Source organism: Pavona decussata, unplaced genomic scaffold (assembly GCF_977016875.1).
Source record: "Pavona decussata unplaced genomic scaffold, jaPavDecu1.1 SCAFFOLD_261, whole genome shotgun sequence".
NCBI lineage: Eukaryota > Metazoa > Cnidaria > Anthozoa > Scleractinia > Agariciidae > Pavona > Pavona decussata.
The window spans coordinates 964042-980965 of NW_028145664.1; the positions used below are offsets into that span (position 1 = coordinate 964042).

General features: G+C 37.1%; 1 protein-coding gene across 2 annotated transcripts in view; it reads left to right on the forward strand.

Moving 5' to 3' along the window:
* Nucleotides 1-16924, forward strand: part of LOC146456094 (transitional endoplasmic reticulum ATPase) — a 94457-nt gene that overhangs the window by 12840 nt on the left and 64693 nt on the right. For both annotated transcript variants that reach the window (XM_085093536.1, XM_085093537.1), the window contains exons 12-23: nucleotides 996-1049; nucleotides 1155-1234; nucleotides 2112-2247; nucleotides 3290-3402; nucleotides 3831-3902; nucleotides 4592-4684; nucleotides 6305-6628; nucleotides 8064-8148; nucleotides 9583-9676; nucleotides 10391-10469; nucleotides 10926-10976; nucleotides 13251-13325. In XM_085093536.1, coding sequence (XP_084949662.1) covers nucleotides 996-1049; nucleotides 1155-1234; nucleotides 2112-2247; nucleotides 3290-3402; nucleotides 3831-3902; nucleotides 4592-4684; nucleotides 6305-6628; nucleotides 8064-8148; nucleotides 9583-9676; nucleotides 10391-10469; nucleotides 10926-10976; nucleotides 13251-13325 — 1256 coding nt within the window. The remainder of the gene's footprint in view (nucleotides 1-995; nucleotides 1050-1154; nucleotides 1235-2111; nucleotides 2248-3289; nucleotides 3403-3830; nucleotides 3903-4591; nucleotides 4685-6304; nucleotides 6629-8063; nucleotides 8149-9582; nucleotides 9677-10390; nucleotides 10470-10925; nucleotides 10977-13250; nucleotides 13326-16924) is intronic.

A 16924-nucleotide genomic window follows, 5' to 3' on the forward strand; every position in this document is an offset into this window, starting at 1 on the left:
GAGGTAAGCACGGCAGTGGTGCAATCAAAGATAATATTAGGGCGAACACTGTAGTGGACCAACATCTCATTCAATTTGGGGAGGGGGGGGGGGGGGGTTGTAGGAGCAGTATTACTCCTAGATCTTTCATGCTATATAATCTAGACTTGGCTCCGGCTGTTGTAGGTCACTTTGCTCCAGTTACAAGTTCAAAGGGCGGATAACTTTATTCAGTGGATAAGTGTAAATGTACTCCAAACAACACTTCTGACAAGTTTTCCACACAATACCATACTTAAATTAAACAGACGCTTCTACTCTATACCTAAACTCAGTTCAGTTCAGTTTATTGTTTTGCCATAAGTTGTACAAAAGCAAGAAAAAAACTAATTATTTAAACACTAATGGCGAGGAAGCCCAAGGGAAGTCACCGGGCTTATAAGGAGTGGGTTCCCTCATTTAAGTAATTACAACAAAGTATACACATGGGACCAAAATCAATGGCAGAGCTACAGTAAATCTTAAAATATATAGTTTACTTAGTTATATTAATCATAGTTAGGCTAAAAAAAAGCAAAAATGAAAGTGAAAAGCAGAGGTAAATAAATAAATAAAAAAATTCAATCTTAATTATTAAAGATCTATTTATTTAAACACTAATGGCAAGGAAGCCCAAGGGAAGCCACCAGGCTTATAAGGCATGGTGTCCCTCAGTTAAGTAATTAAAACAAAGTATTGTCATAGTTACACATGGGACCAAAATCAATAGCAGAGCTACAGTAAATCTTAAAATATATTACATAGTCATATTGATCATAGTTAGGCTAAAAAAAAGAAAAAAAATTATAAAAATTATAGGGCTATAAGGAAATTCTTGCACACAGTAATTTTATTTGCCACATAGCAACCTATCCAGTGGAAAAAATTATCTGTTCTTTGAACAACTGGGGCAAGGTGTATGCTTTGCAAGTAATTCACTTTGACAACCACCTGAGTGCTGTTTATTGTTCTTTTAGGTCCAGAGATCATGAGCAAACTTGCTGGAGAATCTGAAAGTAACCTTAGAAAAGGTATGCTGAAACTTGCTTTTTACTTTGTATGTTTTAAAAATTCAAGGCAAATTCGTAGCTGTGTGATTCTGAATGTCTGCTTCTTGTTTTCATTGCTCTCAACAGCTTTTGAGGAGGCAGAAAAAAATTCACCAGCCATTATTTTCATTGATGAAATTGATGCAATTGCCCCCAAGAGAGATAAGGTGAGTAACTGGTACTTCTTGAACTCATGAATTAATATTTCATTAAGGTAAAGTGCTCAAAGGAAAACGCTATAACTGTGAAGGAGGTGTAGATCTTTACAATTGTCATAAAAGTTTTGCTTTGGATTTCTTCAAAAATAATGAGCACTTTAAGTACTAACAGTTTGAGAAGCTATATCAACCACTCGAAAGAGAGTTTCATTCATTTTCTGAACACGTTGAGGTTGGATAAAAGGAACTCAGCTGTGCCTCATTTTATCAACCTTACTTCCTCGGTGAAATCTTATGAAACACTCTTCCATTTGTTTGTTATAAATTTAACAAACAAATGAAGAAATCTTCTGGCAGAGCTGTATGTCATGATGATTATAGCAGATTGTACAACTGTCAAATTGTCAGGTCAAAACAATCATTCTTAAAAGATGCCGGCATTTGTCTCAATTGGACACTGACATATTATTATTCTCAACCAATCTGTTAGCAGGGAATTCCACAATCCCAAAAATGTCATTTTACTAATATTGTGCCTTTTAATAACACATGCAGTGCTCTGAACTTGAAACTCCTAGCTTCATGTTAAGTGAAGGGGTGCTAATGGAACAAAGTCCTTAGTGACTTCTGATAAATTGCCAGATCCTCCTTTCAAATTGCCTTGTATTCGCTTGTAAAACGAAAGGAGAATTTGACTTTACATCATGCACACACCCGTTCAAGTCTTTTACTGCATTCAATGATTTTTACACCAACAATCAATGGAAGAAAAAAAAACCAGAAACCTTCCAGTTAATTTCTAGATGGTGGGGGGTATCCCTTTCTGAGGGTCTCTATATTAGGCATTTTATGGTGCCTTACAGAGTTTGATTTCCAACCATTACAGACACACGGTGAAGTAGAAAGGCGAATTGTGTCACAACTTTTGACTCTTATGGATGGTTTGAAGCAAAGGTCTCATGTCATTGTTATGGCGGCAACAAACAGGCCCAACAGCGTAGATCCAGCCCTCCGCAGATTTGGTAAGAGTCAACTCAGATCTCAGTCATGTAAAGTCAAGGCGAGGTTGCAAATACACTGTGCAGTGTCTTTTCCAAGTGTCTTTTCCAAGCAAAAGCTCAAGAAGAAGAAAACTTCTTGAGTCCAAGTATTGCTTGTGTGAATTAAGGAGGCTCATAAGGGTTTTTCATTTCTTTAGTGTTTGTGAAATGATGAAAGATCACAAAAAAAGGTATCTTACAAACAAAATGTCCTGCAGCTTTTATTTTGGGCTAATGCGATTTTACGCTGCGTTTCCACTTCCGGTGTTCTGTGCGTGTGACTTATGATATGCATTTTCCTTTATTCTGCTGACACATACATCTTAGTCATGGTGAGGGTGGGTGGCGTTCATGCACCTAGCTGAAAATCCTTTTGAGCCTCCTTATGCCTGGATAACACAAGTGTTAATGCAAGTGTGTCTGCCAATTCTCACTCACTTCATACACAGTTTAACATAGTTGAAACAGCATTTTGGTTTAATATATATACATTACATGTATATTTACCTTGTGCTTGTACTTATGAACTGATGCAAATTACTGTAGCTAACTTATGCTTTGGCTTGATTAAGTTATGCTCAGTCTTCCTCTCATGTTTGTCATACAGTGTCATGTAAACTGCCTGTTTAACAGTTCCTATAGTAAAACATCTTCATCTCAATCATTGGCCAAATAAGACCTCATTCTCCTTTGTCTTGGTAATTATAAATTTTCATGCAGGGTACTTAACGAAAATCCATTGAAGCGGCTGGAAAGAGCACCTTCTAATTAGCAGAATGGCCAATTTTGAGAGTCTTGTTTTTAAAAATAGTGGAGATGTATTTCTTTTATTTTGTATCTCTAATGTAGATGGACAAAAATTGCCTGTCACCTTACATACATCTTTGAAATTTTCTAAATTGTGGAGCTATAATTTATCATCATGTTACAAAGCAAGGCTCTTGAGCAAACTTGACCAGTTTCTTAATTTTAAGGTTGGTTGTATGACTTCACAATACATAACATATGCATTTCTTGTCTCCAGGACGTTTTGACAGGGAGGTAGACATTGGCATACCTGATGCCACAGGCCGTCTGGAGATCTTGCGAATCCACACCAAGAACATGAAACTAGCAGATGATGTTGATCTTGAGCAGGTATTATACATCTGTTTCAGCTCTGTATCGTTGGTGTTGAATTAAAAAAATATATTAATGTGTACTTGCAGGGCTGGCATTTGCCAGGAACTGACTGTTATAGCCAGCAACTATTGTTTTTGTTCGTTTTTTCAAAGTTAAAGCCAGCTTCTGCTAAACTTAATGACAGCCCATTGGACTGTTACTGGAAGTGTATAAACAAAATTTTTCTTTTAACTACCCTTACATTTTCCATTGAATACTTTTTAAAAACTTGTATTTCTTTCTTTCATGAAATCTCTCTTTTACCCAATTTATAGCCTATTTTAATCAGCAGAGCTAGTTTATATTAGTCTATTAATTTTTTTTCTCTGCATCATGTTTACATTGTAATCAGTACATTTTATTTTATTTTAAAAAATTAATAACATTATTATGTATGTTTGTAGATCGCAGCTGAAACTCATGGTTATGTTGGTTCGGATGTTGCTTCACTCTGTTCAGAAGCTGCGCTTCAACAGGTACAGTTCCCATGTTCTACTTCTAACCCAATTTACTTGTCTTGTTATGTCGTTTAACCCTTTAAACTTTCGTTAAATATTTACATGTTTTGAGTTCGCCTTGTTTTGGGTTGATTTTGTAACATGATAGCAACATGAACTGTCAACAACAACACATCGTTTTCAAGAACAGCGAGAGACCTTCGTATTTCTTTCTGTTTTTGCATTGATAGTTGACCCCCCATGCAGTTACAAAGTCAAACATTCCAATTTTTTGGTCCTTGAATGAGGGAAAATGCATTATGTTGTCAGGCTGTAGCTTGAGAATTTAAGCTGGGAACCTTTTATTGCCCTCCACATCTATGGCCTATATTTCACTATAGTTGGCAAAATGTGGGTTGCATACAATGAATGATTTGTTTCACAGGCAGATATGAACACGATGCATTTTTAACCTATTTTGTCTTGCATTAAACTTCCTGGAGAGTACAAAGTTTACTGGAAATTGCCACAGAATGTTAAATGTACTCCTTTTGACCTGCCGATGCCAGAAACCTCTTCTATCAAACGTTGTATCTGGTATTGTTTGTTTTCCAACATAGGCTATTCTCTTCTTGTACCGAGTGAGTAAAATTGTTGTTCACCGGCGAACGATAAATTGAACAAAAAAGGTTAAAGGTTTAATGAATATAGGTAACTTGTCTTCACAGATTCGTGAAAAAATGGATTTAATTGACTTGGAAGACGAACAAATTGATGCAGAGGTCCTGGACTCATTAGCTGTTTCAATGGATAACTTTAGGGTGAGTTTTAGCTTTCTCCTTAAAGGGACTATGTCACGCCAGGCACATGTGTGCGTTGAGGGGAAGCACTTTGAAATCGTTGGCCCAACTTTTTCAAATGCTATCTGAGAGTTCAGGAAGATGTTTTCATCTGTTTGAATCGCATTCATTGGAAAGTTAGTTGAATCTGTAGTTGACAAAATAATGTTCTTTGGTAGTACAGAAGCTGTTTGTTGTGATATTTTTGAAAGCTCTTCCAAAGGCATAAAAGCAACAATCCCACGACAAGTTGTATGCAAATTAGTCTCAACCGGACTCGATTGCGCATGTTCCCCAGCTGACATAGTCCCTTTAACGAGTCTTAAAGCTAATGTTTAGAGATGGTGATTTGTTGTACAGAAGGACCTCCCCAAAGCACAATCTCCTGCCAGTTATGTACGTAATTATTGTGCAGGCTCACAGCTTTGGAAAATCAACTTTCATATCTACAGTACTTTGATTTGGAGAGTTTAATTCATCTGTTCCTTCCAATTTATTGTAGATTTGCATATATTTGAATGTAGTCATGCTTTAACCCTTTAAGCCCTAACAATGATCAGCATCGAATTTCTACTCGTAATATCAATGCTTATTCAACCCTTGAGGTTATGGGAATTAAGGATATGATCAACCAAAGTGAAGTTTCTTAATATTGTTATAACTTCTCCACAATACTTTCATAAGAAAAGTATGGGGACAAGATAGGAGAATTTGTTCTTTGATATTAATTAAGGGTTAAGTGTACACTGTGATATTATTAGAACTGCCATAAGTGTGAGAAAATTAGAGTCAGTTGTATTGAGTAGAGAAGTGAAGAAAGAAACATTCAGTTGAAAGCTAATGAAATGCAAGATTTTTCCTGATTGCAAGCACAACCACCCTTAAAACTACAGTGAAAGTTTTTGGTTCTTCTTTTAGGCTTTTTTCAACATCATCTCAGTGAATATGACCATAACAATACAATGCATCTGTATTTAGAACAGTGGAAGCAAGATAAGTTTGGAAATGGCCAGCCAAAAACCTCTAAAAAATCTGTCAATTCCAGTACTTGGTTCACAATAGAGAAGCCTGCGATATTTTATAAGAGGTCTTCAGACAAGATTTGGCTAGTGATGTCATATGCGCTTCAGTTCATGGAGTTTGACAGAGCGAGTAAATCAATATTAAGAAGTGAAATTAACATGTCCTTGTCATCATCTTTTTCTTTCATTTCTTCTGAAGGTGAAATGAAAAAAATCAGAAAAAAAAAACAAGAAAATAAGCCACATTGATTTTGAGCATTGCGCATTTGACGTCACATCCAAGGCTTTTCAGCTAGATCCAACCATTTTCCTTTCTCCCAGCCATTTGCAAATTTGCAAATCAAGTACCGGGTAATGGCAGAGAGCAAAAACCAAAAAACTATATTTAAATAGCCAGACTTCCTGTATGAATTTTGAGATAAAAATATGCATGGTACCTATTTAGTAGGTCTATTTTCAAAATCTGAATAGAAAAGGACATGCAAGATTTCCATTGTAGTAGTGCTTAAAGGGTTAGAGGATCATAGGACACCAAGTAACTTATAACAACACCTCTTTTCCTCATATCCTTTTGTAACAGTATGCCATGGGAGTATCCAATCCTTCAGCGCTGCGTGAGACTGTGGTTGAGGTACCAACAACTACATGGGATGACATTGGTGGTTTGGAGAATGTCAAGCGTGAACTGCAATACCCAGTGGAGCACCCCGACAAGTTCCTCAAGTTTGGAATGATGCCATCCAAAGGTGTGCTGTTTTACGGTCCGCCTGGCTGTGGAAAGACACTCCTAGCTAAGGCCATTGCAAATGAGTGCCAGGCAAATTTCATTTCCATCAAAGGTCCAGAGCTTCTTACCATGTGGTTTGGTGAGTCCGAGGCGAACGTGAGAGACGTTTTTGACAAGGTTAGTTTATTATTTGTTGTTTTGATTTCTACAGTGTCAGGAGGACAAAACATCCAACTTTCGGGTCGCATTCAATTGGCTGCATCCCAGAATAAGGGAATTGTTCATAACAAGTTTGTTCGAAGAGGACCCACCTTGTCTGGGGTGGGGAAGTTATCAAAGACACCACCTATCTTGCGAGCATTACAGAAAAAATTTATTGGCTTTAAATTTGAATTGACACAGCAAGAGTCAGCATTGCTAGATAAAAAAGAAAAGTGAGGTTTGAATCTCACTGTCATTTTTTACTGCTGGATAGAGGGGTGGCTATGCAATAAAGACACCATCTTTTGAGGTTGAGAAAGGGGGGTGCACCATCTATTTTGGGGTTTGGTGGGTCGTGTTTGAGTGTAGTAGTTTTGAACACTCCCCAAAGAGTAACAGGAATTTTAGCTGTTAGATTTTCTCCCTGTTAGTTAAATTTGGGACAATGAATCTACAACCTTTCAGTGATGCACGATAAGTTTAGAGCCATTCTGTACTCCAGTGGCTCCAAAAATCTCTTATGAGAGATTTCTAATGTCATCATTGCATGTATTCCTATTGCAGAATAGGTTCAATCGAATTCACCCTCAGTTAACTTAATTATCTGGCCAAACAAAATTGTACCTGCTTGGAATAATGCTTCAAAGTTAACCAAAACAAGACAATAGTTTGAAGATTCATTCAGATATAGTGTGAAAGTTAATTACATACAAGCTGACATGACTAATATTGTGCCTTTGCCACTTTTGGTGGTTATTTTGTTTCGTTTCATGATGTGAAAGCAAACTCATTCTTGATGGATAAATTAAAAGCAAGTCAAATTCAATTTTTGAACTTGGAGTTAAATAACATGTTATTGAAAGGGTTCCAAGTAATAAATGATGAATTCATATACATCTACAGGACAAATTCCATTATCCCTGTGCAATTTATAAAATTCTTGCACAAAATAGGCGCATGTACTTTATACAGATGTTAAGCTGTTTAAAGGGCGATTTAGACGGTACGATTTTGCCTATGATTTGTCGCATGCGACACGCTTACGCCATGCCTACAACACGAATCGCGTCTTGTAAATCAACCTACAACATCCTTACGACAGACGCACACAACACAAAAAATGTCGTAGGATTTTAAAACATGTTTTAAAATTCTACGACAATCGTAGGTAAAGGCAATGTTGAGTGGCGAGAGTTGTGTACGATTTTTACATGACGCAAGCAGCGCGTGCTCTAGAAATCGCACGCGACAGTCGTAAGAGAAAATCGTGCCGTCTAAATCGCCCTTAATGCTACAAGTTTTGGGGTCTAAAAAATTCATTCAAAATTGTCCCATGCCTCAGTCTAATCCTGACATTAAGCTGAGGCACAGTGTGTTTCATTGTTTGATTTCCTATTTGCTTTTTCTGTAGGCTCGCAGTGCTGCTCCTTGTGTGCTATTCTTTGATGAATTGGACTCCATTGCTAAAGCTAGAGGAGGCAATGTTGGAGATGGAGGTAAGTGGGAACATTGTATTATTATAACATAGCGCGCGCGCATCCTAATCTAATTCCTATCGGCGTCATCATGGTACATTTCTCAACATACGCACGGCCGTGCGTCCATCCGATGACGTGTGCAAGTCAGGTGAAGGAAGCATGCGCGTGCTATGTTATAAAAAACTTTTTACAGAGAGACAACACCATAAAAAATGTATATTTATAAGAGCTTGTCCAAGTTAATGAAACGTTTTACATTAAACCGATATGAGAAACCACTTTCACCTTTTTCTTTTTTCAGAGAATTTTGTAATTTATCACTGAACAAAACCTGTTTTCCAGGAATCGTTTACTTTATTTTCACTATGTTATAAAAGAATTGGTTCATGCTTTTAGCTGTGCGTATATCGAGTTATGGATGTACTTGGGAAGTTTGGAGAGCACTCAAGAAGCTAGAGTTGCCCTCGGCTACGCCTCGAGCAACTCTTACGCTTCTCTCGTGCTCTCCAAACTTCCCGCGTACATCCATAACTCGATATACGCACGCTAAGCATGAACCAATTATTAATTGAAACAATAACTTTTTTTAAAGAAAGATCAATAACACTGGAACTAGTTATTGCGATCAGCTGAACAGGAGAACAAACAAATGAACCTGGGGTTGATTCAATAAAACAAAGAAGTAGTTAACATTGTACCAGCTGGGCAGTTAATTTGGCAAGCATACACAAAAGAAACTCAATGATTGGTACAAAAACAAAGTCAAAAATCATTGTTAAAGACTTCTTACAATGCATGAGTGTGTAATAACAACAGTCCAGATTGTAAGTTACAAGTGTAAGTGTTTTATTAAATTGACCCCTGTGGTCAAGTGACATGCAAACTTGCGCAAATTTTAGCGCTGAAGCTGCACGTGCTAATTGGAAACACTACTAGTATGTACATTAATAATAAGAACACGAAGATAATTATAAGGTTGTACAAATTTAAGTAACTGGGGTTACTCCTCTTCATATTTACAGCTTGAAATATCCATAAAGACAGTTGCATCACTAATCAAAATAATAAGTTAAGAGTACATGCAGGTTTATGTACAGCTAAAAGGAAATAAAGAATGCATCGCACTGGTCAGCTGTTATACAGATAACAGGCGGCAAACCGTAGCTGTAAAAGACTTTTCCACTTTTAAAAGTTCTGTCTAGTTATTAGTTTAGCTTCGCTGACTTGCATAGCATTTGGAAAAATCTGCCTGCCTTCATCAGAAAGTTACAAGAATTCATAACTAACCCTTAATTTATGCTCATACTGTAAAGGTTGTCTTTGATTTTGAATAACAGACATGCAATGCAGTGAAAACAAATGCCCTTCACTCACTTACTGCTTAGTTATCTGCAGTGGAATTACTCTTTAAAGAGATTTTAATTACTTTGTTTTTTGTCACTGTGTTTTTAGGTGGGGCAGCAGATCGTGTGATCAACCAAGTCCTCACTGAAATGGACGGCATGAATGTCAAGAAGAATGTATTTATCATTGGAGCCACAAACAGGTTTGACATTTTGTGGTGTTTACTTGTTGCCATTGACAGACATTTGGTGACTCCTACCAGTTCAACGATCAAGGGAAGCCAAATGTTGTTACTGTGTATTTAATTCCATGAAGGAATGTTGTTATACTCCTTGTCAGTTCACATTGTCGGAGACATTAATCCTTTACCAGCAACACTGTTTTTCATGCGTGTGCGAAAACAAGTCATTTTCATGACAGGCTTCCCGTTCAGAGTTGGAAAACACATCATTCTTGCCAGAATCGTCCCATATTCTATCCAGAATGTCAACTCAAGACTATGCTGTTCACATGGTTATCAGAAGAAAATGCACCTTCAATACATTCAATATGGCAGCTCATACAAGGAAAACAAAGCTGGTTTCACCATTACGTAGAGCTCACAAATTGTCTTGCTCTTTACCAGCCCGTCTTGATTTCCCAAAAGTTAAATTATGTCTGTTTTCAGGTTACAATACAGCCGCGCTGTATTGTATCGGCATACGGAGTACATCTTTTAGCAGTGAAGGGGTTCACAGCCTGTCCTGTGGGCAAAAGCTTTCTTGTGAGCTTGCAGTCTGCTGTCAGATGAACCATTATGTTTGCTTGCTGTTACTTGTTTAAGTGTGAAGCTTTTTCAATATCATGTTATGTACTGTTTGGTCTTTTGGATATGTATATATATATGTTATTATTTTTGTCTGCTTTTGCCCTTCAGGCCAGACATCATTGATCCAGCCATTTTGCGGCCAGGTCGTCTGGATCAACTGATTTACACTCCCCTTCCAGATGAGCCAGTAAGTTAGTTTATAACTCAAAATTTCCGCTAGTTTCGTTGTGGATCAGTTTGTACAAGAGGCTTAGTAGACAAGGTCACCAGCATAGAACCATGTACTATATAATCTAGAATGGCGCCATAAGTCATTCTCATTTCTAGCCGCAAAACTTTGGAATTCGTGAAACTCGAGTAACTGTGTTACATTTTCTATCTTAAATTTATAGAATTCGTTACCTACGTATGTGAGAAATGCCAAGGATATTTCTACTTTTAAATGTCTTTTTGAAGAAGCAGGTTTTTAGATAGATTTAAGATTTAAGTAATTTAAGTAATTTTTAAATTATTTCTTTTCTTTGTGATGCTTTTCGTTTCACGCACATGTTTTAATGAGTTTTTATCACTCCTAGATGTAGCGTGGGTAAATAAAGTATTGTATTTGTATTGTACTCAAACTATTCATATTGTTCTGTTTCAGTCTCGTGTGTCCATTCTCACAGCATGCTTAAGGAAATCTCCAATAGCAAAGGTTTGTTCAGTTTGCTCTTTTGATTAGTACTGTAACAGTTGTTCTGCATGTTAGGTGGAGCTTGGCCAGTTTAAGATGTTTAATTTTGGCCATTTTTAAACTAGAGGACGCATTATCTTTCGTTGTACATCGCACAAAGGAAGATAGTTTGTCCAGACAGATCTTGTGTGTGGGTCTTGTGGCGGTCTTTATACTAGAGACGCATAACCAGACGAACAACGAATGTTTGCCCAAGTTTGTCCAGACGGATAATACGACCTCTAGTATAAAAACCTATAAATGGCTGAAAACGTTACCATCCTACCCTTTTAGTTTTAAATTTGGCAGAATCCAATTTTCATTTCACCGCTTTTCTTACAATCTTTGTCACTTAGATCCCGTAAAAGTATTTACAGAAAAAAAATCTGCTAAAATTTACTCTGGTTGACTGCAAGCACTGTTATAATAACTGTTCTTTACAACTTTGGATAAAGGGAAAAGTTTCTAAAGAAACTGCAATGCTGCATCGTTGGGGAGTGAAAGCAAATGTTTGGTTTTAAGGACGGTGCCTACTAATGCCGAAGTATTTTTGTGCAGTTTATTACTATGTGGGAAAACAGATCTTAGCAAGGCCTCTTGGAATCCAAAAAGAAAATTGGGGATAACCATGCATTTTTCAGAGATAATTAAGCAATAATATCTCTAAAAAGCACCAAAATATAAAGCAATGTATGGGATTTTTTCCTAAATTGAAGCTTAATTATCTCTGAAAAATGCATGGTTACCCCCAATTTTCTTTTGAGATACCAAAAGCACTTGCTAAGTTCTGCTTTCTCTGTATAGTTTTAAACCAAGCAAAATTATCCCTGTATTAGTAGGCACCACCCATAGGAACTGAGTATCTCGAGATGCGCAGAACGTATGCGCAGTAACAATAGTAGGTACCGTCCTTAAGTAATGTTTAAAACATGAGCAGCAGTGTTTTGTTGGGATTTAAAATAACAGGGCACAGCCGAGTGGTTTAAGACCTGATAAAGCACGTGCTGCAAGTTTTTTGAACGGCTTCAAAAACATTCCTGGAATAGCGTGTGTCAAGAGAGTTCATAACAACGATGCTTTCGTGAATGTTGGAAATTAGCATACGAGAAAAACATTAAACACCGCCGGCGCATACTGATAAGGAGGAGGTTTTATCGGGTTTGCATGTGATGTTTTATCGACCATTTGATAGGTCAATGGGCTTATGAATCATTAATGAGTTTGTGAAAAACATGTAATTTGGCCTCAGTCCAAAAAGAGATTTGAGTGCTGGCATTTTCAATGTTACCTCTTGGTGAGATTCTCTCTGACAAATATGGGCCAATGCTTGAAATGTCAGCACTCAAATCTCTTTATGGCAGCCAGATTACCTTATCAACTTTTTTAATAAAGCCAAGTGACATTGTTTACAACTCAGTGTAGTATAGTGAACAGCTCCTGCAATCTCTGGGTGGTTTGATAACAAATCTAAAAATGGAGACCATCTCTTGCCAAAGAGAGGTGCAAAACAACGGACCTTCCGTGGGAGAGTATGGACATTTTTTGGAACTGCAAATTTCCCCCACCAACAAAGCCCCACAGATTTTTTAGAGACTAACACAGCATAGCATGACTGCTAATGTCTTTGAGTTAACTAATGTTAAGCTATCATACAAAACGAATTAAAAACAATAGACTAGAATTACGTTCTTTTTCTTGATTTGGTGTAAGACTGTGGTAATGCGATGCTGCATCGTATAAGAGATTTACCTAAGAAACAATTCAAAGGAGAAATTCTTCGGCTTCTCCTCAACATTTTGGTAAATGAAAATGACTATATTGAAATGCTTATTATAGTACAGAAAATAGGTTTCGTTAATTAGTTGCACCTTGTAATTTTTGTCTTTCGTTAATTTTTCAATTTTTTTTTCTTTTTTTGTGTGTTACTTGTGATTTCTCTACCTCCCCTAATTCTATTTGTTGTGTCTTTGATTGTAATAACCATAATAATATTAATTTTATCCTTAAACAGTTAGAAGTCTGGCCTGCCTATATTAGCTCTCGCTACCTGCGGGCCAATCTCTCTTTTTTGCTAAATTTTTGAATGAACTTGAAACTTGAACTTCAACTTACAATAATTATTGGTAAAGCTTCATGCAATATAACCCCTTCCTCTACCTGAGCTACATACCACCCCCGGAACTTTTCTATGTTAATTCAATGGTGATGAAATTACATTGACCAGGTCTAACACACTTTATGTTTGCATTACAATAGGATGTAGACTTGGATTATGTTGCCAAGGTTACCCATGGGTTCAGTGGTGCTGATCTTACAGAGATCTGCCAAAGGGTAAGATTAATTACTATCAGCTAACTAATGCAATTTGTTTGGAGGCTGGTTGAAATCGTACAGAGAAATTTAACCTTTTAAGCCCCAATAGAGCACTTATGTCCAGAAATGCACCTGACCCTGAATTTGGTACTTCATATAAAACAGGCCTTTTGTTGTTTTCATTTGACTTCATGTTTGACAGTATTATGTGTGTTTTAGTGAGAGTTAAGGTAAGGGGACACCTTGTGATGTCTATCATACAGTTCATGAATCTCATTAGCGTGCATTTCTGGACATATCTCAATAGAGTGTGTTTGCAGCAACCATATTAGAGGAGCAAAAGAATACCTTATTGGTACTTAATTTCACGATTTTGGCAAGACAGTATTTGGCGGGGGTTTATTTCACAATTTCAACAGGCAAATATGAATCAAAGGCTCCTGTGAGCCAACTCGTGAATGTGTAAGTGGATAGTGGTAAGTGATGTGATACTTGTATTCGAGCAGTTTAACAAATTAGCGAACTTGTAATAGGTAAATCATCTAGAAGTTACGAGTGAAAGAAATAGGACCTCTTTAGTCTAGAATAGTTGGAATTTCTAATAAATGGGTTCAAATTTACTTTAAAAAGAAAGGAAATGAAGGTAGAAGTTTGTGCCTTGTCTGTGTTATTTATTTTAGATGTCAAGGTGAAGTGGAAGACCTCGGCTTACTTGTTTACGCTTGTTAGTAAAACAGAGAAGATGGAGCAGCCTTGGTGGGATGGTAATCAGAGAAGTTTTGTTGTTGGTGTTGTACGTGACTAATGCACAAGAGAGATGTCTTATTGTTGAGATGATTGTTCATTAGGAAAATCATGATGGCGAGACGCTTTATTGATAATGGAAGCTGTTGAAATTGGCCACCTTTTAGAATTAGTGGGTTTTGGCGGGAGGTAGAGGGTGGAGGCGTTGAAAAGATGTGAAAGACCACTGTATTATGTGCTTATATTGTTTAAGTTCGTGAAGAAGGTTGCTGGAGATGGGCAGTCAATTACAAAATGCTCTTTTAAACGGCTCCACCCTCTATTTTCTTCGCTCACAAAAGAGAAAATGCCACTGTTTACTTCAATCTACTGGGAATTCTAACCATTGACAATGTATTCAAACTCAAGGTTGCCATTTTCACGTTCGAAATAATAAATGATCAAATATGTCGTGTTTTTGCAAACTCTATTTCCACAGCATCCTCTCGGCACTCGTACAATACTCGATTTTCATCTCGACAAAATTTTATCAGACCAAAAATACGTACTAACTACGGTAAACACACTGTTCAATTTGCAGCATCACAAATATGGGAAACAATAGACTGTAACATTAAGCAATCAAACTCCGCTTCTTCGTTTAAAACCAAATACAGGAAAAATTTGTTTATAAACGAAAAGTAATGTAGAGTTCTTCACCGTCATCCGTTCGCTGAACACGCTCTTTTTCTTTATCAAACCTATCTAAATACACCGCAATAATTTTCTCTTCCATTGTAAGCAGTGCCGAACTCGAAAGCAGCATGCCCCTTTGGGCACTGCTCACACTAAAGCAAACAAATTTTTTGTAATTATTTTTAATCCTTCTTTGTAATATAAATGTTTATTGTTTTTTATGTAATGTGTTGAATCTCGTTGTACCTGTGAAAAATAGAATTGAATTGAATTGAGTGTAATATACAGTGCCACCTTAGTTGGCTTGAGATGCGTGGGTGATGTGAAATGGCTTGAATAAGAGAAGAAAGGGCTCAAATTAGCCCACTAGGGTTGGTAGAACTGTGGTTTTTTTTTCTTCAATTTTTAGAAGTCTAATTTTGAAGAAGGTTGTTTCTGTGATTTACGTCACAAGGCAAGTGGATATAGTAGGTATAAGCAGTTGTTTTTTGCGTTGAAAAATGGATCAAAATATGCTATTTTTTTGTATGGGGGCGGTTTTCAGGAATTATTTTCTTACACTTATCAGTCGTTATGTATTTTGTATACAAGTCGGCCAATTGGTATCTAGCCAATGTAGTGGTTTTTGTACCTATCGTATTGTGAAGTTGTTTTGTATGAAACAGTATGTTGTTCATGTTAAGTATTGTTTTATGCAAAGTCCACTATAATAAGGCCACTAATTGGCTTGAATGAATCTTGATTATGTGGCACCAAAACATTGTGGGGTTTTTACACGAGCAGGAAAATGACGTGTAAGTTATGTTGTGCGTGCTAATTAAGAATTGGTTCATGTTTAGCGTGGGTATATCGACTTATGGATGCATGCGGGAGGTTTGGAGAGCACGAGAGAAGCGTAAGAGTTGCTCGAGTTGTAGCCGAGAGCAACTGTTGCGTTATGAGTGCTCTTCAAACTTCCGAAGTGCATCCATAACTCGATATATGCACAGCTAAAAGCATGAACCAATTCTTTTATAACATAGTGAAAATAAAGTAAACGATTCCTAGAAAACAGATTTTGTTCCTGATTAATTACAAAATTCTCTGAGCAAAAAAAAAAAGGAACAAGTGGTTTCTCATATCGGTTTAATCTTAACGTTTCATTAAGTTCGACAAGCAGTTATAGATATACATTTTTATAGTGTTGTTTTTCTGTTAAAAGTTTTTTCTAACATAGCGCGCGAATTTTTCCTTCATCTGACTGTATACGTCATGGGATGGACGCACGGCCGTGCGTATGTTGAGAAATGTACCATGATGATGCTAATAGGAATTAGATTATGATGCGCAGGTGCTATGTTATAAAAGTTGATTTGCATTGTGAAAACGTGGTTAGTAATGGTAGCAAGCAAACAGCTAACATCATTCAAGGGTAACTTTTCTTGATATTTGCACGGTACACATCGGGCAGAGAGTTGGGTACGAACCAACCGAGATTGGTAGGAATAGTCTTAAGACTACGTTTACACTAGAAGAGATTTGTCCGGATTCGTCAATGTTTCTGGATTCATCGAATGTAAAGTATTCGGATTTGTTAGCGTTTACACTGAAAGGATATTCGGAATTCTTACCGTTAACACATAAGGACAACTCCGGGAACATTCGTGATGGAATGGTTACCAAGCTCAGTGTTGTTTCGTCGTTCGACAAAGTGGAAATTTCGCCAAAAAAGAAGGCTAGAGTAGATTCAGATGCCACTGAGACCAATTTTCAGCTGTACAGTTGACAAAGTTGAACTTGTATTAGGAGTTGTCCGTGGATATTCTTCCCAAAAGAATTATGAAGGTTTAGAATGGGAGAGCGGTACACATAATAAAATTTTCGCCTGAACCTGCCAGAAGATTAGGCAACCGGAGAGTGTAGCAATGTTAGCACCAGATCATCCATTTTGGTTTTACCGCAAACTCAAAAGATCGCAGGCGGAAAAATATCCGGATTGGAGAAAAAATCGTTTATACTACGAAACTTTCCGGATTCAAAAGTTGTCGGATTCAAAGTTGCGACTCTAGATTTCGGATTGGAAATCTCCGGAGACACGAGCAAACCGGGAAGGTTTTATGTCGTATTCAACCACTTTTGTGTAAACGCAAAACTAACCCGGTACTAAAATTAACGTCCCGTATTGATCACGAATCCGGAAAAATCTTTTGTAGTGTAAA